Raw genomic sequence first — 21720 nt, 5'->3', positions numbered from 1 at the left:
AACTCGGCCCGGCAGGGAACGGACGGCGGCGGCAGTGGGGACGGCGGGGCGGGCCGGGGGCGGCCGGGGGCGTGGCGGGACTGGGACTTCTCCCCCCCGCGCCATGGACGCGCCCTCGGCGGGGCCTGCTCCCGGGCGGAAGCGCCGCCCCATCTGCCAGTCCCCGCGCCGCCGCCGTCGCCGCCGGCGCCATGATCATCCCGGTCCGCTGCTTCACCTGCGGCAAGATCGTCGGCAACAAGTGGGAAGCCTACCTGGGGCTGCTGCAGGCCGAGTACACCGAGGGGTGAGGCTCCGGGCCGGGCGGCGTGCGGAGCCGGGGCCGCGGGGGGCGGGGGGGCCCTGCTGGGCGCGGGGCCGGCGCGTCGGGCCGGGGCGCGGGGGGCGGGGGCGGGGCGCGGGGCGCGGGGGGCGCAGGCTCCGGGCTCCAGGTGCCGGCCGCGAGCAAGGGGGCAGGCGGGCAGCGGGACTGCGGCAGCGCGGGGACTTGCACACGGCCCCCGGCAGGTCGTGGCTCCTGCCCAGCGCAGTTCGGTGCTCCCTGCCCTCCCGCCCTCGGAGGTCCCGGGGCCGCTCTCCCGTCGCTGCGCGTCAGCCCGGCCGTCAGCACCGGCCTCGTGGGCATCTCTGCACACTTAACCCTGGCCTGCGGCGTTTGGGATGAGCGGGGAGGCCAGGTTCCTGTGAGTCCGTCGGAAAGACCCGAGTGTGAGGGAACCGGCCAGAGGCCCTGGAAGCCCCGGGCAGGGGCCGCCCAGCCCTGCGGCTTCCCAGCTCGGCGGCGCCGCACGTCGGAGCAGTGCTCTGGGGATTTTCTGGAAGCCCTTGGGGCAACAGGGGCTGGGCCCCAGGGACACTGACAACTCTAATCGGCTTGGGAAACGGGAGAGAGACGGCTCCCTCCGCGGCGGGCGGGCGGGGAGGTGGGGCTTGCTCCAGCAGGGCTCGGGTCCTCCGCGTGCCCAGGACTGCCTGCCCCAACCGGGTGTGATCTGCCCCTCACCCACAGAGATGCCCTGGATGCGCTGGGCCTGAAGCGCTACTGCTGCCGCCGCATGCTGCTGGCACACGTGGACCTGATCGAGAAGCTGCTCAACTACGCGCCTCTGGAGAAGTGACAAGTGACCTGCTCACGCCCGTCACCCGGTCACCCGCTGTGCTCACCAGGGGCCGTCTGCGCCGTGCCCCCAGGCACTCCAGTGTGGTGGGGGTGGCATGGAGCATGCCTGTCCACCACCTGTGGATGTGTGTCCCTGCTCTGGAAAGAACTGTCCATTAAAGGTCTTTGCAGAACCATGAAGAGGTCCTAACAGTTGGCCTGGCTTTGCGGGACTCCCTGGTGTTTCCGTGTCCTGCCTCATGCTTGAAGCTGCTTGGGGATAGACGTGGCTCTCACCATTCAGGGCCCAGAGGTGGCGGGGGGTGGTGGAGGGCATCTCACAGCCCAGTGACAGTACACAGACAGCCAAGAGCACTCAGGTTGAGGGTCAGGAGACATTGGCCTGCCCACCACCAGGTTCTGGTTGACCTTTAGGACGAGCACGGAGATCCTCACATCTCTTCCCAGGATCTCAACAACCAGATATTTGAGCCCTGAGTGGAATGCCTGCTGCAGTCTCAGCTGCCCATCCTGAGATCTTGCTGCCAGAAGCTTCTAGGCTCCAGCCAAGTTCCTGTGGAGGGGCAGGGGTGGTGCCCAGCCTCCATAGCCAGCACTGAGACCCGCACAGTGGGTTGAGGGTGGCCCTGAGGAGGCTCTGCTGGGTGTCAGGGTTTGCCAAGCTCCCGGTGGCCTGGGTATTAGCACTTAATCCTGCGGGCCTGCCCAAGAGCTATCTGTCCTATTCCAGGTCCACTGAGGCTTACAACTGGCAGCTGTCGCCCTGGACGGGAGTCTACCAGGCCCTAGTGCCCTTAAGCAGGCAGAAGGCAGGAATGTGTGGTTAGAAGAGAGGAGGGGACTCTGACACCTTCTTCAGGGCCAGCCCTGCTGCCCAGGCATCTGACATGCGGTCCTCTGAGGGCCGATGAACAAACCTATCACGGCAGGGGGAGGAAGGGTCTGCCAGGGGTACATGCCCTGCAGAGCTCAGGCCTCTCCCCATCCCTAACGGCTACGCATGCCAGAAGGACGTTTGGAAACAAGCAGGTCCAGGCCATTTGAGGCCTCCATGGCCTCTGGGAGGCTCTCCCCCCCTGCCACCATTTTTCTGTCCCAGAACGGGCATGGTTCTGTTTCACAGCCTGTGCTCAGCGGTCCCTGCTACTGGCTGCCTCTTGCTGGAGTCCCATCAGTCTCCAGAATGTACCCTCCCGGCCCCAGCCCCTGTCCCGGCACTGGGTGGGTGGTTCTGTCCACCCTGGTGGTGGGGGGAAGGCCCTGAGGACCAGGACCCTGACAGTCACTAACACAATAAGCTCAATCCATTCCACAAACGTTTATTGAGCGCCTATTGTGTGGCACGAGCAGTTCTAGGCATTTGTGATAACAGCAGTGAATAAAACCCACAAACCCCCTGCTTCTGGGAAGGAGAGAGGACTGTGGACAAGTAAATGTGTGGCCTTTGGGGAGAGAGGTGGGGAAATCCAAGCAGAGGCTCGGGCAGCAGAGACTTGAGGACAGAGGCCAGGAACCCCAGGGCAGGACCGGGCTTACTTGGCTTTCCCAGGGATCTGTGGACACCTGGGACTCCACATACAGGTGTCCTGTACTCCCCTCACCTACCCCACCTAGCCAAGTCCCCCTTAGACTGCACGGGACCATCTCGGGGTCTAGGAGCATCCTAGAGTGGGCCCGCCCCTCCAGCTGAGCGCAGGCATCAGGAACCCCAAGGTCCCATGACCCCACTCACAGGCAGAAGTACTGCTCCTTCCCCACCCTGGGGGGGCAAGCCTCAGGCCTTTGGTCTGCAGAGAAAGGCACTTGTAGCTCCCTCTGAGGGTGGGGATCCCCAGAGGTCATGGTGATGGTTTGGGGTGTGCACATGGGCTTAAGAACGCACCCTCCCTGGCAGAGTGGGGAGGGGGGAAGGAGCAGCATCCTGGAACCCCAGCTCCTGGCCCTCAGTAGTGTCAGCTCAGTAGTCAGGTGGCGAGGCTGCGGCATACACAGTGGTACACCTATGCTCAGTAGTGTTCCAGCTTCAGGCTCTTGTACAGGCAGCATGTGAAGATCATGCCAAAGACCTGTGGCACAGGGCCAGCATGAGTGTGGCACAGTGCCAGCCACATGGTGTGCCCCAGCACCCACCAGGGCCTGTCCCACCCCACCCCCGAACCTGCACACAGGCGATGCCAATGCCCACAGCACCGATGACCCTCAGGTGCTCCTGGATGAAGGTCTCCAGCTTGGTGATGCAGCCACCCTGGCAGAGTAGGGGTCAGGGCACTGAAGGGAGGCGATTCTAGCCACCCCCCCAACTGCTGCAGCCCGACCCCCCTCCAGGTGTGACCACACCAACCCCCAGCATCCTGGGCCCCTGGCTCCTCGGCCCTTCCCAGGCACCCCAGGCACCCACCAGCCTACCTCCACCTTGTAGATGTTGGAGGCGTGGTCCCGCTGCCCACAACCAGGCACCACAGTCTTGCAGCAGCTGTCGGGAACCACACGGCTGCCCGCCTGGCCCGAGCGGATCCACTCACTGTCCCGCCAGTCTTGTGAGTTGTTGCTGCCACAGCAGTGGAACTGCGGTAGGAACACGGCCCAGACTAAGTCCCCGTCCCACCCACCCCCATGGTAGGGTTCATACAGAGGTCCAGGGGTGCCCAAGGGGATGTGTATGCACCCCATGGCACCACCCACTCACCTCCTGTTGCAGCTTATCCACAGCACTGGTCACACCCTCATGGCCTGGCTGGTGGTACCGCTTGGTCATGGTGTCCTTCAGGTTGTCCTTGAGCTCAGCGTTCAGCTGGGGGTGAGGTGGTCACAACTTCAGCTGTACAGCCTAAGATCCCTCAAGGTAGGTGGGGCAGGTAGAAGCAGGTGCCGACGATGGGGGGAGAGGTTCGGGAAGGCTGCTGGCCTGGGAGGGGGTGGGCTGGGCTGGGAGAATCACCAGGTGGCCATGGAGAGGGCTGGGGACAGGGAGAGAGATCCAGATCCCAGGGACACCCTCCTCCCCTCCTGAGCCCCTAGCTGGGCAGTTTGGGCACTGACAGGCAGGCTGTGCCTCCCTGCTGTCGGCCCTACCCACTGGGACACAGCCCCCACCCCCAGGGCCTCCTGGCACAGTGGTCAGTTCTGGAGCATGGGGGATCATGTCTGTGTGTCTGCACATGTCTGTCCCTCCATGGTCCTGTCTGTCCAGGCTCCTCACCTGCTGGTAGTAGATGTAGGCCAGAATGCCAGCAATGATCTCCAGCAGAAAGATGATGAGGAGCAGGATGAAGTACTGGGGGTGAGCAGGGACCCAGTTAGGTGGGACTGGACACATGGAGTCCTATCCCATGAGGACTCCCAGTGTCCAGCACCGCAGAGCAGAGCCCCCAGCCTCCGATCCCAAGTGGCCACAGAGGGCTCCGGGCAGCAGGTGGGTGCTGGCGGTCCCTTATGCTTTCCCTCAGAGCTGGTGTCTTCCCTCAGCTGGCCCAGCTGGGATGTGGGGACTCAGGGCTGGACAAGTGCCCCCCACCCAGCACAGGTGAGCACAGCACAGGCTATTCTGCAGTGTCACACCTGACCCCCAACATTCCTTTCCTTCTCAGAGCCAGCCCGGACAGCCTAGTAGGGAGCCCCCACTAACCAGGCGCAGCAGGTTCCGCCGCTCCTTGAAGGTGGCACAGCAGCCCAGAACGCCAGTCACCATGACGACAACGCCAGCCACCACCAGGATGTAGGCTGTGGCCAGGTAGGTGCCCGAGGCCAGCAAGCTGATATAGTCACTCTTGAGGGCCAGCGTCCAGATGCCCACTGCCATGACGGCCAGACCAGCCAGCTGTGGGCAGTGCGCACTGGTCAGCACATCCGGCGCAGGTCTAAGGGATGGGGCTGAGCCCCCAGGCCAAGGCTCCCTTCAGGGACCAGGGATGGGAGGGAGGAGACACCTGCCCGTGGTAGTCAGGGGGAGGGAGTCCTCACCCAGAAGCAGCAGTTGAAGGTGAAGAGCAGGTACTTGAGGCAGACGGTGCCACATGTCGTCTTCTCATTGAACTCCCCCATCCTGGGGCCAAGAGGCAAGGGGAGGTCAGATAGCCCACACCACCAGGACTTGACCAGGAGGCCAGCCAGACACCAGTGGGGATGGTAGGGAGGGGGACACCGATGCCCAGGCAAGCCCCGGGTTGAAGCCCAGCCAACCAGCTGCCCCGAATGAAGGTCCTGGGAACGTGTTCACAAGAAGCAGGATGTCTCCTGGGAGAGCACTTCGAGGGCCCCCACCCCCAGTGCAGCCAGGGCCAGTGTCTGGCGCCCACAGCCAAGCTGAAGGCCAGGCCCTAGAAGGCCGAAGGGCCTGGCTTCTCTGCTCAGTGCCCAGCGCACAAAGGAGACATGGAGGACCCCAAGCATCACCGCTGACTCACCTCTGCTGGCAGCCAGGGTAGGAAGACCCGGCAGGTCCCTCAGGGTGAGCTCATGCAGGCCCCGCCCATCCCCCCCACACACACACAACATTCCCGGAGCTGCACGTCACAGTCTGGCAGGCTAGCAGGCACCCACTGGAGGCTGGAGGATTGGAGGCCACTCAGACACAGGCTGATCGGCCCCTTACTAGCCACATAGCCTCAGGGAAGCCCCTTGGGTTTCTGTTAAAGGGAAGGCCTTCCTTTCTCCGAGCCAGGGTGGGAAGAAGAGACGGTGCTGGACAGGCAGAGCCAGCAGAAACACATGCCCCAGACCTCTGCTGGTTCTCACTACTGGAAAGGGGGGCCACACCAACCCCAGTAAGATGCGAAGGGACACCTTGCCTGGTCCGCTGGGCAGAGTCTGGACTGGGGAGGGTGGGAGAGGGCCCGACGGCACAGATGGCAGGTGGACGCCCCCCCTCCCACGTTTCCAGACAGACAGCACCACCCAGAGCTGAACTTTCACCACCCCACCCAGCACTTACCTGGCTGCTGGTGGAGACTGGCTCCTCTCTAAGACAGGTGGACCGAAGTTCCCTAAGAGCCTCCACTAGAAAGGCAGGGACAGGTCACAGGTCTGGCCGGCGCTGGACAGGCAGGATCCTATCACCCCTCCTTGTGGCCACCTCTGGCAGTGGATCCCGACCAGCTGGGCTTCCGGAGTAGGCAGCGTCCACTCCCAGGGCAGGGAGGGGCGAGGCCAGGCCCGGTATTTTAGTCTGGGCTTGGGCGGGGCAGGGCAGAAAACATTTCTGGATAGTGTGATCCTGGAAGGGGAGGGACCACTCGCCTTCTCCAAGCACCCCGCTCTGGGCCTTCCTGCAGACCGGCCACTGCCCCTTACCCCACCCAACAGCAGTACCTGCCAGCCAGGCAGGAAAAAAGACGCAGACCGCTGCCGCGGAGCTGGGGTACGGCAGCCCCTGGGCCCGAGGCCCCAGCCCCCACGGCCCGCGCGCATAAACCGGCAGAGGAGGGGCCCCGGTTTCCGGTAGTGCCTGGCGGATGTGAGCCCCTTGGGACGCGCCGGCCAGAGATAGTTCCTGCGGCCGTGACAGAGCTGCCCCAGCCAGACCCTGCGACTCAGCCGGGGGTCTCGGCCGCCCGCGCCCGGAGGACTGGACCCTGCGCTCCGCGCAGCCAGGCCCGGGGAGGCATCCGCGCGTTACCGCGTGGAGCCGCCGCCCCCGCCCGGGCGAGCGACGGAGGAAGGAAGGGCACCGGTGTCCGGAGACAATGACCACGGTGCTCCGATGGGGCCGAAGGGGCCGCCAGCCCAGCGCAAAAACCCCGGGGGCGCCTCGCCCCCGCTCCGGGTGCCCCTCTGCCCACCCGGGAGCCCCTCTGCGCACCCGGCTCCCCGGCGGCCGGCTCCCTCCCGAAGGGGCCCGCGCAGCGGCTGCGGCCAGGCCCTCCCGGGCCTCCCGGGCCTCCCTCCAGACGCCTGCAGCCGGGCCCCGGAGTCCGGGACGCACAGACCCTCCCGGCCCGTCTGGCCCGGCGGTGCACTCACCCGCCACGCGTCGGAGTCGGCGGGGCGGGCGGGGAGGGGCGATGGGGGCGGTGGCTCGGGGTGCAGAGACTGCGCGGCCGCGGGAGCCTGCGAGAGCTACGCGCCCCGCCCGCGCCCCGGGCCCCAGGCCCCGCCCACGGCCCCAGGTCCAAGGCCCCGCCCACGGCCCCAGGTCCCAGGCCCCGCCCACGGCGGCGGGCGCGGGGCAGGTCCGGACAGTGCGCCGGCGGCGCCGGCGGCGGCGGCGGCGGCGGGGGTCCGCCCGGGACTGCGGAGGCGGGCGTGCTGCAGCCCGCGGGCGCCACGGCCCCGCCAGGGCCTCATACCCTCGGGAGACAGAGGAGCTGAGTGGGGGGGCGGTGGAGACGGCGGCGGCCCGCCCGGCCGGGGCTCTGGACTGTGTCCGAGACCGCGCCCTCCTCCAGGCCCAGTTCCCGGTTCTCTCCTCCAAACGCAGGGACCGCCTGAGGCTGCAGGGTCGGCCGGACAGATGCTGGCCTCTGTGGGGGAGGTCTGGAGTTGCGATCGGATGCAGGAGCGGGGTCTCTGGGCGCAGTATACAGGATGGCCTGGGTCCCTGCCAGAGACAGTCTGGTCTGGGAGGTCTGGGTCCTGGGAGGGCTGGCAAGGGCTGAGGGAGACGGGGCGGAGCCTGCTGACCTGCCAGACTGCAAAACGGACAGTGGGATTAAGGAGACAGAGGGGACCCCCAGCCCACCAGGCTCATTCCCAGACCCAGGGAGGGACGTCAGAATCTGCAGGCATTTGGAATAGCTCTGCGCAAACAGTGGGCAACACTCGTCCTCAGCTCTTTGCCCAGGGTTGGTGGTTCTGGCCAGCAGCTCCCAGCTTCCCAGAGAGGGTGGAGGAAGGAACAGAGAGGTGGCTGGAGACCTACCCCTTGGAGGTCCCGCTCAGGACTGGCTCACCTCTAGTGGGCTGAGGTGGTCCACCCAGGGCCAGGTATGTGTGAGGACCGGTTTGGGGAGGAGGCTGGGAGCGGGTTCCTTAGTGAGACAATGGGCCTCAGTCCCCCTGTTCCTACAGAGGGCCCTATGGGACTTCAGGTTTAATGGACAGTGAGGTCTTGAAGGCATGACCAGAGACATACAGGGACATCCACAGCCCCAGGTCCACAGAGCCAGGGACCCGTGCCACACAGGTACCATCCACTTGGTTGAGTGTACCATGGATACCCCATTTGTGTAGCACACGCATGCAGTGGCTTTTTACACATAGGCCAAGGAGGTCACAGTGCAGTCAATGGGCTTTATTAGGAGGAAGGAGTTTTTCTGCTGGTCAGAGATCGGTTTGATGGAATGGGGACAGGATGGGGACCAGCAGGGAGGAACATGAAACGGGCCACTCCTCAGTTCCTTCATGTCTACATGCAGGCAGGCCAGGCAGTCCACGGAATAGAGCCCACATCCTGGATGAGCAGCCCCTAGCCACGATGCACCACCTTCAAGGGGCAGCTTCTCCAAGTAATGCCCAGTGAGTCACTCAGGGATGGTCAGCGGGCACTGGGAAGATGGCCAGAGCCACGTCTTGGAGGGCGAGCCCAGCTGCAGCAGCAGCAACAGCAGCAGGTGGGCCCTGGCGAGCGGGCCACTGCCAGGGCTTTCCTTCGGCCACTGCCCAGCCGCTTGGCCTCACAGGCATCCCTCTGGTCTCGCAGCCTTGTGTTCAGCTCCCTGGGGAAGGGGAGTCCAAGGTTCAAAGAGGTCTCAAGAGGCAGCATTCCAGGGTGGGGAATGTGGGCTCTGCTCTCCCTCACACCAGAAGAGAGGTGTCCCACTGGGGCTGCAGCAGGAGGGATGGAGGACAGACACAAGGAAGGACTTCCTCCAAGTGGGATGAGGCAGTGGTCAGGAATGTGGGGAGCTGGGAGCTCCCGAGTTGAGCCGAGCCCCTTCCCTCGTGGGGCCTGAGCCAGACCGCACCTGAGGAGCTCCAGCTGTCGCAGGAGGCTGAGCTTCTCTTTCTGCATGTTCCTTGAGACTGCGACCACCTCTCTGCAGGAGGGAGGTGGTGACCGGGATGCAGGAAGGCTCCTGGGGCGTCCCACGACCCTAGCCCACAAAGACCCTGAAGGCGGGGCTGGGACAGGGGCTGGGGATGGAAGTGGCCTGGACCTGAGCCCCAAAACCGATCCCCGCCGGCCTTGCCCTCCCAGGGCCCGCCCCAGAGGGACGGCCTCCTCCCCCAACCCGAGGCACCGTAGGGTTTGCTCCTGGCGGCCCTGCAGGTCGCCCTCCAGTCTGCGGAGCTGCTCCTGCGCTCCCTCCAACTGAGTTCTCAGCGCCTCGTGGGCTAGCCACAGCTGGGCGTTCTGCGCCTGCGCCTCCAGCTGCTCGCTGGCCCGGGCCTGCAGCTGCTGTTCCAGCTGCGGAGATGGAGGGGCAAGGGGGATCGAAGCTGGGGAGAACCCCTCACCTCTCCTTCGGGGCACTGTGTTGCCCCTGACTCCCAAGGGTTGAAGCACTGGGGACACTGAGGCACAGGGAAACCGCAGGTTCACCCAGGAGTACGTGGGTGACGGTGGGGACCGGCCAGGGGCGGGGGGCGGGGGGTGGGGGGCTGGCAGCTGGCGGCCACTCACCTCCCGCTGTCGCAGGCCCGCACGCTCCAGCTCCTGGTCGCGGTTCTGCAGCTCCAGCTCCAGGAGGCCTCTGCGCTCCTCCCGGGGGAGGTCCTGGGGTTCGCGGGGAGCTCCTGAGCCTCAGCGGAGGTGGGGGGCCGGGGCCGGGTGGAGCCGATCGGGGAGGGCGGGGTCAGGGAGACGCGCGCCTGGGATTGGGTCGGGCGGGGGCCAGGGGCGGGCGAGGGGGGGGGCTTCGGGCCCACCTGAGTCCGCAGGCGCTGGCGCTGCTCCCGAAGTTGCTGCTCCATCTCCTCGTATAGACACCGCACCTCCCTCTCGTGCTCGCTCTCCCGCCTTCGGGGACCGGGTGCAGGACAGCTGCTCTGAGCCTGCCGGCACTATAGACCCCAGCCCCGCCTCCACCGCCTCCCGGAGTCCTGCTCCGGGGCGCCAGGCCTCGCCCCGGCCCCAGCCCTCACCGTCGCAGCGCCTGCTCCAGGCTGTCCCGCTCTCGGGCCGCCTCCTCCAGGCAGGCCGACGCGCGCATCAGAACATCCTCGAAGGAGCCCAGCAGCTCCGGTCGCTCGCGCTGCAGCCGGGTCCAGAGCGTCCGCACCGCTCGCTGTCTGCAAGGGGAGTGCAGGAGCTGAAATTGAGGCGGGGCCTCCCCGACCTCATCCCTAAGGGTAAGCCCTCCGGGGCACCTGCAGCGGATAGGCCAGCTGCGTTTGTACATGCAGGGGATCCCTCTAGTGGGTGCTCTTGCCCCTGCCTGGGCTCAGCGTGTCCGGGACTTGGCGGGGCAGCCAGCTGTCTCCTGTGCACACAGGGCTGTGCCGGGCGCCTGCCCTTCTGCCCACAGCCTTGCCGGCTGCCCCCTGAAATGCAAATTCTGCGGGAAATCACGCTCAGCCCCTCCCAGGTGTCACAGCTGACAGAGCGACTGGGCCAGTCCCCGCGTGAGGACCCTGAGCAAGAACAGACGTCGGGCACCCTGGACAGGCAGCATGAACAGGGGGGCATAGAGGAGGGAACTGGGAGCCGCGCTGGCACCAACTCACTCGCCCAGGACGGGGGCCACCCCCAGCTGCTCCAGCGCCTGGCCGACTCTCTCCTCCTCCTCTTCCTCCTCCTCCAGGGAGCCCCCCGTGCCATGCACATCTGACCAGCCTGACTCAAAGGTTTCCTCTGGAGCCTGGGAGGGCAGTGCGCCCTGGGCTGACTCCACCCCCACAAACTTCCCTGTGGACACGAAGGTGAAATTACCAAGGCTGTGGGGGAGCACCCTGGCTTGGCCACCCACCCCACCCCCATGCACGCGCACTCACCCACACACACAAACACATCCTGTCCGTATCCCAAGCCCAGTTTCCTGTTTTTCTTCCTTATTCTGGTCTGATTCTTGGCCCAGGAACGGGAGGTAACACCCGGGCCAGGATGGAGCAAGCCTAGCTCCCAGCCCCACCTGGGTTTGGCACCTTAGGGAGGGGATCATTGAGCAGGAGGGCCAGCTCCACACACAGCATCTGTGGGGGGCTCCCTCCGGTGCCTGTATGTGTTGACACCAGTACATGCTCCGCAGGGAGGCCACGGAGAGGCACAGACTGCCGTCCGTGTTGGGTGCGGGCACCAGGGTGCCACATGTGCCAGTGGAGAGTCTCTGCGCAACAGGGGGTAGGGAGGTGTCTCGGGGCTTAGCTCACCAAGACCAAGGCAGAACTCCCAAGCGGTGAGGAAGCCCATGTGGGCCTGATCCAGGCTTTCAAACACAGCCTCTAGCTGTTCTGGCGTGAGGGGCAGGTCGCTCTGCAGGCCCTAGCCAGGCAAGGATGGCACAGCTGAGGAGCCAAGGTCAGCCCCTGACTGGGGCAGCTCTTGGGAGTGGGGATTCACCTGCAGGTCATGCCGAGTGATGAAGCCCTTGGCGTCCTTGTCACACAGCAGAAACAGTTCCTGGGCCTGCTGCAGCATCTCTGCCCTTGGCCTCACAGAGCCCGCCTCCTCCACCTCCTCCTCCTCCTCCTGGGCCTCCCCAGTACCCGGCTTCCTGGGCCTGGCCAGAGGAGGGGGGTTCCCTGCCATCATGTGCTGTGAAGCCAAGGCAGAGTCGGGGCCTGAGCAGAGCTCAAGAGACATGAGTGGGAGAAGGAGGGAAAGTGGAGGGCCCTGGAAGAGGACTGGGCTGGGTGGCAGCCTGTGGGGAGTAAGGAGAGAAGGGCCTCCTCCCACCAGGTGCGAAGGTGGGACATGGCATGGCAGAGGTCCAGAGAGGAGCAGAGCTGGGGGTGGATTCTCCCTTGGGGGTACTGCTGCAGGAAGGGGTGTCGTGGGTGAGAGTGATGCAGGCTCCAAGCCTGTGGGGGCTGCCCAGGGAGCTAGAGGCTGCAGCTCAGGGGAAGCCAGTGCAGGACAGGAGCTGGGGAGGGCCACCTGGGGAGGGGGCAGCAGGAGAAGAAGAAGGCAGCTGGTGGTGCCTGGTGATGGAAAATAAGGAGGTGGGGTCTCCTGGCAGCCTTGGGGGAGAGAGGTGGGGTGAGGGTCTGGACAGCGGGAGAAGGAGCTGAGCAGGTCCTGAGGTTGGGCACTGGACACCTGGCTGACCGCTGGGCCAGGGGGAGCGTGCGGCCAATCCTGGCTGAGTCGTTAGCCCCTGAGTCCCGGCCTCAGAGGTCCTGGCCTCCAGCGGTCAGGGGACGACGCAAGCTCCTCCCCTCCTGCCGCAGCCCCTCCCACCGGGCCCCAGGGGTGCAGACGCGGGGTCTCCACCTGGGACACCGATGGGACACGAAGCCTTCCAAGGCCCTGGTCAGGAACGCGCCGGACCGACGCTGACGGCCCTTCCCCCAGCCCTGGGCGCTGGGGCACCGCCAGACTCACCCCCTCCGGTTCGCGGAACCTTCCCGGGGCCTCCCTCCCCGCGGGCGCCCCGCCCCCTCATCAGAGCCACCTGTCGTTCCCACCACGCCCAGCTCCCGGATTTCCCAAGTTTACCCCCAGCACGGGGACACCTCCCCCAACCTGGGGGGCCCCGGGTCCTCTCCTCCCAGCCCAGGACCTCGATTTTCTCTCCCCGCCCGTGAGATCTTCCCGGGGCGCGACCTCCCGAGAGGGCAAGTCTGAGGCCGGGCGGGCCGAGGGCGCGAGGGACTCCGGTCGCACCCCGTCCCCGGTGCCCCCGGCCCCCCGCCCCCCGCCCCCCGCGGCTCGTGGGCTCCCGGGACCAGAGGCCATCCCCGCAGGAAGCTGTGCGCGCGGGCCGGGCGAGGGGTGGGGAGCGGGGAAGGGGGGCCGCCGCCCGCCGCCGCTCGGCTCCCGGGGCCCCAGGGTGGGCGCGCCCCGGGGTCGCCGGGGAGGCGGCGCGGTGGGGACCCCGAGGCGCCTACCTGCCGCCGCCCCGCCGCACCTGCCGCGCGGTCCGCGGCTCCCCCGGAAGGCGGCGGCGCGCGGGGGTCCCGGGCCCGGAGCAGCTCCCGCGGCCCTGCAGGAACTGGGACCCCGGGCTGGGCCGGCCGGGCGGAGCCGCCGCCGCCACCGCCGCCGTGTCTCCGCCTCCCGGCGCTGCCCCGGCCGCCCGGCCCTCGCCCCACACCCCGCGGCGCCCCCGGTCTGTCCCGACTGGGCCGCGTTCCCCGCCGGGCGCAGACGCCCCCCGGCGGCCCGGGGACCCCTCCCAGGCGGCGCGGCGGCAGGAGGGCGGGGCTGTCCCCGCGGATCCGGAGTTAAGGCGCCAAAGTGTGTGCAGGACTAAGCCCGGCGGGAGACCGACCAAAATACCCCCATGCTCATCTCGGGTGCGGGGACTTCACGCCCTATGCTTTCCCGACTTCTGTCTTTCTTGCGGTTAAACGATTAGCTCGTAATATATTACAAAATGGCACTTAAATCAGCGGCAGGATGCCTGTACCAGTGCGGGAGGGCAGGAGTGGGCGTGGGGGTCAAGGAGGCCTTCCCCTCAGCAGCCCGACCCTCAGCTCTGCTTCTGGGACGCAGCCCTGTCTTGGGTTCTCCTTCCCGGAGCGCTGGGCGAAGGAGCTGGGTGGGGCCCGCACGGGACCTTCCTGCTGGGGGACAAAACCCATTCTCCTGCCAGCAGTCCCCCCACCCCCTGCCCCCAGCCCAGCCTGCACCCACCTGGAGGGTGGTGGGGGTCCAGAAGCCTCTGCTTCTCCAGGGGCCTGGGATCCTGCTGAACTCGAACAGGTTGGGCCTATAGGACAGGACCTTGAGAGGGAGAGGGGGCCGGCTCCTGGCACAGGCACCCAGGGACCTGCCCAGCCGGCTCTCCCAGTCCTGCGGTCCCACCGTTATTGTTGGCAGGGGGCTGCCACCACTGCCACAGCTACCTGACCCCTTGGCAAGGACTGAGAGCTCTGGACGGCCAGCCAGCCACCCGGCTCTGCCCCAGAGCCCTTCACCCATGGGCCCTCACGGTCACCACGAAGGGCTGGCTGCATCCCCTCAGACTGGCCAGGACAGAGGACACTTTCAGGAAACTGTGCCCATGGAACAAGGTCCAGCCTCCTCTGGGTCAGACCTCACCCTGCCTGACATTCTAGACCCTTCCTACATATTGGTAGGAGACTGGCTACCCTGTGTGGTGGGGAGGGGGACAGGGGATTGGGAAGGTGTGTTCGCTGGCCAGAGGGGTTGGCCCAGGGCCTCGCCCAGAGCCCTGCACCACATGCCCAAAGTGGAGCAGGCCCCGTGTGTCCCAGGTGTCCTGGAGTTCAGGTATACTCAGCTTGGGAACCCCACCCTCCACGGCCATTCAACCCTGAGATCAGCCCCACACCAGCTGTGTCACCATGGAGTGGAGATGCAAACGCCACCTTTTGTAAACATTTCTTGGTTTTTATTTAGCAAGGATCTTGGTCCCAATATTTTCACTGGTCCTTGGAAAGTTAGGCCCAAGGGTCAGTCCGCAGACCTCAGGACAAAGCACAGCAAACATATGGGTCCTGGCTAGAGAGGTGGGCAAACCCCTGGAGGCCCACGAGTGCCTTTAGGGGAAGGCCTCAGGGCTGGCTGGCAGGCCCTGAATGTCAGACTCAAGGAGAAGCTGACCTGAAGTACAGACGTCGGCCAGGGAGGCACACACGAGTGAAGGAGGCAGGGGCTGAGCTGTGGCATTTATTACATCTGCTTTGGCAAAAATAAATAATTCTTCACATATGTTCCTCAGCAAAACATGACAAACGAGGAGGGAGGAGCAGGTGCAAAGTTCTCAGAAGTAATACTGCTTGGACTAGGGGGCACCAGGTGCTGGGGGCCCCGCCCTCTGCCCCAACTCTGGGGCGGAGCCTGGGGGGAGATGAAGGCACAGGTGAGGGCAGGGGTCTTGGGTACCCTCCCTACAGGGGCAGCGAGGGAGTGGTTGGTGGAAGGGTTGACCACAAGTCCCCTTCTAGCAGCTGTGAGGGGCCCCATCTTCTGACTCCTGCAGGGGTGAGAGAGAGGCCCGGGAGGGGATCTCAGCCCATCCCAGGGCCCCACCTCACAGGGCAGGGAAGCTGGGGGGCCCAGCCCTCAGCACTGGGACCCCAGGGGGGCTGGGACAGGTGGTGCAAGGGTGCTCAGCACGGGGGCGAGGAGGGTGGGAGCTGTGGGGGCCTAGGGGCAGGACCAGCGCCAGCAGGCATGCGCAGGGCATCAGGTGGGAAGGCCACGTTGGTGCAAAAAAGGCCCAGCAGCAGCTGGCGCTGGCATTCCTCCCACTTGGCCAGAGCGTCCCCTAGTGAGAGGTTTTTGCGCATCCAGCTGGGCAGCGCCTCGCTGTAGGCAGCACAGGACAGTGGCACGGAGGGCAGGGACTGGGTGCGGCGGAGCTCCATCTGCTCAGACAGCCTGCGGTGGGGAGGGATGGAGGCGGGAGGGCTTTAGCAGAGGCCACTGAGGCTTCAGGCCCTGGGTAGACGCAACAGTGACAGGGGCTCACCTGGAGGGCAGGTGGCTTCCCAGCTTCCTCTTGGCACGCATCACCAGGTACTGGCAGATGCTACCCGTCTGCTCCTTCATCCACCGGATGTCCTCGGGGACGTCAGGCAGCCACTCCAGCAAGCTGGGCCGGGCGGGGAGGCATGGCCGAGGGTCTATGGCTCGGCCCTCATGCCATGCCCCATCTAGCCCCGCCTGTGCCCCAGCTTCTGGAACCCCTGATGTGGCATCTCTGCAGCCCCCCCACCTGTAGCCTTTTCTCCAGGTGATTCCCACTCATAGATAACCCCAAAGTCTGGTCCCCCTGCTCCCTGCCCCAACCCCCCCAGTCCACTCACCGGATGGTAAAGGACACAGCACTCTCCAGAGGCAGAGTGTAGGGCACCATCATGGCAGTGGCCAGACGCACGGGTAACATGTTGGAGAAGGTGCTCAGCAGATCCTTGGGCTCTATGCAGGCCTCCAGCAGGGCTGGGGGAGACGCAGGAGGGAAGCTGACAGCCGCTGGGGAGGCTGGGACCTCTCTGGCCTCAGCGCCCCCCAGCAGCCGGGAGCTCCCATGCACCCCCACTCCCACGTCCACACACCTTCATTGAGCCGCGCGGGCAGATGTTCCAGGATATGATCCTCCAGGGCTGGCTGCGAGTGGCTGTCCACTAGGGCCCTCTCTGTGGCCTCCTGGTTGTCCTCCACATCCTCGTCCTTGGGGTCATGGGGGTGTGCAGGGGGCAGCGCCAGCAGGGGGTTGGGTCGGTTCAGGAGGCCTGGGTGGGGACCCCCGACAGGTGATCAGCACTGTGGCAGGGACAGCAGTGCAGAGCCGTGGTTCCCACCCGCCCACAGCTGCTCGGGGCAGCACCCACGCACCGTTCCGCCTCAGGAAACGCAGGCCATCCCGATAGCCCTGCTTGCACATCTCCCGCAGCACCTGAGGCAGGGACGATAAATTAGAGCAGGGCGCCACATGTCCCCTGCTCTGCCCCCTTGAGTCCCTGGCGTCCCCACAACCCCTCTGCTCCACTAAGCTCACGTGGACCCAGCTGGACAGGCCCGCAGGCCACAGCACTCTGTCCCAGCCCTGAGAAGGGGCTGTCCAGACCCCACCCCAGCCTGGTCCCTCCAAGAAGGCCATCTGACAGCTTACCCACCCCTCAACCCCCAGCACTCAGCGAGGAGCGGCCCTGCAGGCCGGCCCCCCAGCGCAGGGCTGGCCGGGCAGACCCACCGTGGGCTCGGGCGGGAACAGAGCCTTGGACAAGCGGTAGAGATTGCGTAGGTTGAACTGGATGCTGGTGTTGGTCACCCGGAGCTCATGGATGTTGGTGGAGCTGTCCTGCGGGCAGATGTCACTCTCTCCCGAAAAGGGGGACACAGTGATGGTGTTCTTGAGCTCATACAGGGGCAGGTTGTCTGAGATGCCGCCGTCAACATAGCGCTGCAGCCGGGACACACAGTCACACAGGGAGATGCCTGAAGACCCACTGGACTACCTTGGGCCCTACCCAGTGGCTACTTCCCTTGGGCCTTTCACCCAGTGGGCACTGGGCACTGGCCACGGGCCTGGCTGACTATTGAGCAGATGGCTAGGCCTAGGGGGGTGGGGTGGAGACAGCCACGGGAAGTATGTGTCTCTGGGGACCTGCCGAGCTGTTGAGCAACTCGAGGGAAGTGAGGCAACAGGCAGTGGAGCAGTGAGGGGCTGGGGGGCACCAACGGCCTTCTTCCCCACTGCCCAGGAAATGTGCCAGGGGATACTTACTACGCCCTGGAGGGAGGGCGGGATGAGGCCACAGTACACGGGGATGAATGTGCTGCACACATTGGCCTGTGGGGCGGGGACACGGAAGGAGTGGTGAGCAGGAGCCCAGGTTGGTCGTGCATCCCCGGTGCTGCCCCAGCAGGGCTCACCTGGATGAGCTCGTCCTTGGAGTGGAAGTGGGATATGATGACATTCTCGCCATCAGAGACACGGGTCAGGGAGATGCCCAGGCGCCCGCTGGCACGCTCATGGCTGTCAGCGGGCAGGGTCTTGAGAAGACAACTCCGGATGGTCTTCACCAGGTTGAAGGAGGGGTGCAGAGGACCCAGGAACCGCTTCCGCGCTTCCTTGGACACTGCGATGATGTTGGCACCTGCCTCGCCTGGGTCAGAAGGGCCAAGGGTCAAGGGCCGGCACTCCTGGCTTAGCACACGCCCCACGGCTCCACTCCCGGGGGCCCACAGAACGTGGACATGTGGCATCTCCACCCACCCTGGAGAACTCCCAGGGCCGGCCTGGAACCTGGCCCACAACTGGGACTTTTGCTACCTGTCCCTGGAGAGACAGAGTCAGGCTACTGCCCCAGGAGAGCTGACAGCTGTAGCCAAGGCCTGCCCACTGCCCAGTATTTCCCAACTGCTTGGTCTGATCCATGAGTCATTGGGCCCGGCCTGGCGTGGCCCCCAGCCTGGGAAAGCAGAGGTTCAACCTTGACCAGCCTCAGCCTTCACCCACTTGGCCAGATCCAGATCCAGGGAGTCCAGCACAGGCCTGTGGGTATGAGGCTGGAAAGAGTGGGGTCCCACCATCTCTAAGAAACCATGACTGTGACCCACTGCAGCCAAGAACAAGCACCTGCCATGGTGCTTCTTGGGGGCCCAGGGGTGTTGGCCTCACCAAAGGCAGAGCAGGGGCCCAGGAGCGGTCACAGAGTTGGGGGGCCTTGGGGAAAGCTGCACATCACATTATCCTGCTCAGAAGTGGGGCCAGAACCTGCCATGCTCTGGGGACTGCAGCTACCCAAGCCCACTCATGAGAAAGAGGCTTCCTGGGGGTGGGAGGAGATGGTGCTCTGGGACCCATGTCCTCCACTACACACCAGGGAGCCAGGTGTGTCCTGAGACTGGCACACAAATCTGAGAGACAGTGGCCTGAAAGCTTCCAAGACAGGGAGGGCAGGGCCACAGAGGTGAACCCCTAGGTCCCCAGGATGGAGAGCTCTGCTCCTTCATACCACCCTCCTCAGGGCAAAGGTCATGGGCAGGGGGCAGCGGAGAACACTGGACAGGCTCCCGCTGGGCAGGGCATTTGAGAACCTGATGACCCTTCTGTCACCTTGGCTACCCTGGTAGGTTGGGGGCTGGGCACCATGCCCAGAACTCCTGAAGTACTCCGTGTGCTGTAAACAGCACTTGCAGGCGCCTGCCGGAAGTGTGTGTGAGTGGAGAAGCCCATCCCAGCACACGCAGACACGACAGCCCTGCTGTCTGCAGCCCTGCTGTTGCACGACGGCCCATGGGGCTGGAAAGTCCTGAAGCACCTCCCACCCCAGGGAGTGTGGGCAGAAAACTTTGGCCAGCCCTGGGGACCCAGGCCCACAGTGGGTGCTGTGCAAGGAAGGAGCGGGGAGGGGAGGGCCTGCCCTGCCCTGCCCGGGCCTGACCCGCAGGGCTCCCCTCCCAGATGCCCCCGGAGGCACATGCCACAGTACCCAAATCCTCTTAAGAGGCCGCCCTCGTACCGGGCCCCGGGGACAGCGCAGCCTGGAACAGCACAGCCCCAGGACACGGTGACCGCTGGCACCCAGGCCGCCGCCGACTACGGGGGCGCTGAGGCCCCTCCCCCGGCTCTCGCGGTCCCGCCCACGAGTTACTTTCTCTTCGCGAAGAAATCTCTCGGCTGCACCTGCCAGCGCCTCCAGCCTCTGCGCTCCGAGCGCGGCCCCCAAGGCGCGCGCGGCCGCACCCCAATCCCCGGGCGCCCCGGAGCCAAACAAGCCAGGCCCCGCCCCCGGCCGGCTCCCGGCTCGGATCTCCGTCCGCTGACCCCTCCCCGCCGCCCCGCCGCCCGGTCCACACTGCGGCGGCGCATCCGCTCACCCAGGCAGGCTCCGGTCACCAGCGCCGTGGCCGTGAGCGCCCCGGCCGAGGCCCCGTAGATGTGCGCGGCGTTGGCCACCAGGAAGGGCGCGTGCTCGCGGAGGCAGGAGGCCACGCCGATGTGGTAGACGCCGAGGAAGCCGCAGCCCGCGAACGAGATGTTCCACGTCGCCTCCCGGGGGAACATCGCCGCGGCCCCCGGCTCCGGGGCTGCCGCGCACCGCGCGCTCCGCTCGCTCCGGGCCGGCCCGGCCCCGCCGCCGCTGCAGCTCGGGGTCCCCGCCGGCCGAGGCGGAGACGCTGCGGGGCCGGCGGGCGCGGCGGGCTTTGAGCGGGGGCGGGGGGCGGGCGGGGGCGGGGCCGGCTCGCGCCGCCCAATCGGAGCGCGTGGGGAACGGCCGCGCCCTCCGCCGCCCCGAGCCCCGCCCCCGCCCCGACGCCGGCCCCGGGGGGAGGGGCGACCCCAGGCCCGGGGCGCGCGGAACCCGCGGGGAGGCTGGCGAGGGGAGCGCCCCGGGGTCTTCCCGCCCCCTCCTCGGGGTCCGCCTACAACACCCACTCGGGACCCTGAGGAGCTCGCCCCACGGCAGGGACCCCGCCCCCCCCCGCGTGACTCATCCACAGACTGACCCATAAACGTCTGGGATGCAAACAGTACGCAGCTTCCAGAGCTGACACTAGCGCTGTAGACCCCGAGCTGACCTCAGCCCCAGCTGCCCGCGGCCTCAGCCCCCCCCACCCCCAGCTGGCGACGAACCTGGATTGTCCTAGCGTCCGACCTCGGCTCCTCAGGGTGTGGGGTCTACCGGGCTGTGACTCGGGCCCTGCCCCGCCCCCGCTAATTGCCCCAGCAGGTGGAGCATCCCAGTGATGTCACCCTCCCGCCCCTTTTCCGCATTTTTCTCCTTTCTATGTTGTTGGGCAGCATAGCCTGGTTTGCCCCCAGGAGCCAGCTCTGAGCCTCACCCCACCTCCCCAGCAAGGGGCTGGTTGTTGCTGGGGTGGTGGGATGCCTCTGTCTCCCCAGGAACACCCACTCCCTAGGCAGGAGCTTGGCTCAAGGCCCGGATGCTGCCAGAGCTGTGGATTTGGGATTGCCCCCGACGATGCAGGCCCAGGCTCAGGCTGAGAAGCCAGAGTGGGGCACCACCCCGCCCCCCCCCCCCCCCCCCCCCCCCCCCGGCAGGCCCATCATCTATCCCACAGCTTGCTGTCAGCCACCTGTACTTGGCACTGAACTCCCGTCTGGCAGAGGGGCCAGCACAGGATGCAGCAAGTTCAATCCAGACCAAGCCCTACTGGGGGGTGGGCGTGGGGAGACACTGTTTACAGAAGCTCAAAACGAGGACTGAGAGGGGACGGGGTGTGGGGGCAGTTAATCCAGAACGGTCACAGGGCTGCCCAGCTGCCCAAGAGCAGGCACAGGGCCCTGGGGGGGGGGCGAGTTTGGGAGAGGGGAGCCCAGGCCTGGGTACCAGGAAAGAGGAAAGACCTAGATGAGAGTGTTCTATGATTTTGAGAGTACAGATCTGTTGCCTCTGGTTAGGTTTTCTCCTAGGTATCTCGTGGGTTTTGTGCAATTGTAAATGGGATCTAGTCTTTAATGTCTTTCTTCTGTCTCGTTGTTAGTGTACAGAAATGCAACTGATGTGAGCACCGGGGTGGCTCAGTCAGTTGAGTGTCTGCCTTTGGCTCAGGTCATGATCCCGGACACCTGGGATTGAGCCCCACATAGGGCTCCCTGCTCAGTGTGGAGTCTGCCCACAGTCTCTCTCTGTGTGTCTCTCATGAATAAATGAATAAAATCTTAAAAAAAAAAAAACCCAGATGTGGTATATGTATATAGAATGGACTATTAGTCATCAGAAAGAATGGAATCTTGCTGTTTGCAATGCTGTGGTTAGAACTACAGCATATGATGCTAAGTGAAATAAGTCAGAGAAAGACAATTATCTTTAAATTTTATTTATTTTAAAGATTTTATTTATTCATGAGAGACACACAGAGAGAGGAGAGAGAGAGAGAGAGAGAGATGAGAGAGAGAGAGAAGCAGGCTCCATGCAGGGAGCCTGACGTGGGACTGGATCCTGGGTCTCCAGGATCAGACCCTGGGCTGAGGGCAGTGCTAAACCACTGAGCCACTCGGGCTGCCCCGAGAAAGACAATTATAACATTTTACTCATATGTGGAAACCAACAAAGGAGCAAAACAAAGAAGCAGAGGGGAATAGAGAAAGGGAGGGAAAAATAAAACAAGACGAAATCAG

The 21720-nt window shown here is 65.3% G+C and overlaps 4 protein-coding genes across 8 annotated transcripts; 1 reads left to right on the top strand and 3 right to left on the bottom strand.

Moving 5' to 3' along the window:
* Window positions 1–129: 129 nt before the first annotated feature.
* POLR2L (RNA polymerase II, I and III subunit L) lies at window positions 130–1300 on the top strand. The gene is made up of 2 exons (XM_055315008.1): window positions 130–286; window positions 1010–1300. The coding sequence occupies exons 1-2, from the start codon at window positions 192–194 to the stop codon at window positions 1116–1118; spliced, it is 204 nt and encodes a 67-aa protein (XP_055170983.1). The 5' UTR covers window positions 130–191; the 3' UTR covers window positions 1119–1300.
* Window positions 1301–2423: 1123 nt separating this feature from the next.
* CD151 (CD151 molecule (Raph blood group)) lies at window positions 2424–7173 on the bottom strand. Of its 2 annotated transcripts, none has more exons than XM_055315197.1 (9): window positions 7079–7173; window positions 6051–6115; window positions 5081–5162; window positions 4746–4937; window positions 4320–4394; window positions 3807–3911; window positions 3527–3685; window positions 3279–3365; window positions 2424–3186 (listed from the first exon to the last, which is right to left on the bottom strand). In XM_055315197.1, the coding sequence occupies exons 3-9, from the start codon at window positions 5159–5161 to the stop codon at window positions 3127–3129; spliced, it is 759 nt and encodes a 252-aa protein (XP_055171172.1). In that variant the 5' UTR covers window position 5162; window positions 6051–6115; window positions 7079–7173; the 3' UTR covers window positions 2424–3126. The 2 variants fall into 2 exon arrangements, with proteins under 2 accessions (XP_055171172.1, XP_055171173.1); XM_055315198.1 differs by lacking the exon at window positions 7079–7173 and adding an exon at window positions 6918–7068.
* Window positions 7174–8333: 1160 nt separating this feature from the next.
* On the bottom strand, window positions 8334–14625 carry CRACR2B (calcium release activated channel regulator 2B). 4 transcript variants are annotated; one of them, XM_055314781.1, is made up of 10 exons: window positions 13794–14625; window positions 11556–11750; window positions 11366–11477; window positions 10724–10904; window positions 10142–10288; window positions 9926–10016; window positions 9681–9773; window positions 9298–9464; window positions 9022–9093; window positions 8334–8772 (listed from the first exon to the last, which is right to left on the bottom strand). In XM_055314781.1, the coding sequence occupies exons 1-10, from the start codon at window positions 14079–14081 to the stop codon at window positions 8592–8594; spliced, it is 1527 nt and encodes a 508-aa protein (XP_055170756.1). In that variant the 5' UTR covers window positions 14082–14625; the 3' UTR covers window positions 8334–8591. The 4 variants fall into 4 exon arrangements, with proteins under 4 accessions (XP_055170756.1, XP_055170763.1, XP_055170778.1 ...); XM_055314788.1 differs by having other exon boundaries at window positions 11366–11468; XM_055314803.1 differs by lacking the exon at window positions 13794–14625 and adding an exon at window positions 13046–13764.
* A 154-nt stretch (window positions 14626–14779) lies between these two features.
* On the bottom strand, window positions 14780–19754 carry PNPLA2 (patatin like phospholipase domain containing 2). Its single transcript, XM_055314817.1, has 9 exons — window positions 19455–19754; window positions 17505–17737; window positions 17356–17421; window positions 16822–17031; window positions 16464–16524; window positions 16184–16360; window positions 15935–16067; window positions 15598–15720; window positions 14780–15506 (listed from the first exon to the last, which is right to left on the bottom strand). The coding sequence occupies exons 1-9, from the start codon at window positions 19639–19641 to the stop codon at window positions 15236–15238; spliced, it is 1461 nt and encodes a 486-aa protein (XP_055170792.1). The 5' UTR covers window positions 19642–19754; the 3' UTR covers window positions 14780–15235.
* Between the last annotated feature and the right edge of the window lie 1966 nt (window positions 19755–21720).

The sequence above is a fragment of the Nyctereutes procyonoides genome, unplaced genomic scaffold, assembly GCF_905146905.1.
Source record: "Nyctereutes procyonoides isolate TBG_1078 unplaced genomic scaffold, NYPRO_anot_genome, whole genome shotgun sequence".
Taxonomy (NCBI): domain Eukaryota; kingdom Metazoa; phylum Chordata; class Mammalia; order Carnivora; family Canidae; genus Nyctereutes; species Nyctereutes procyonoides.
This window is presented reverse-complemented; position numbering and strand designations above follow the sequence as displayed.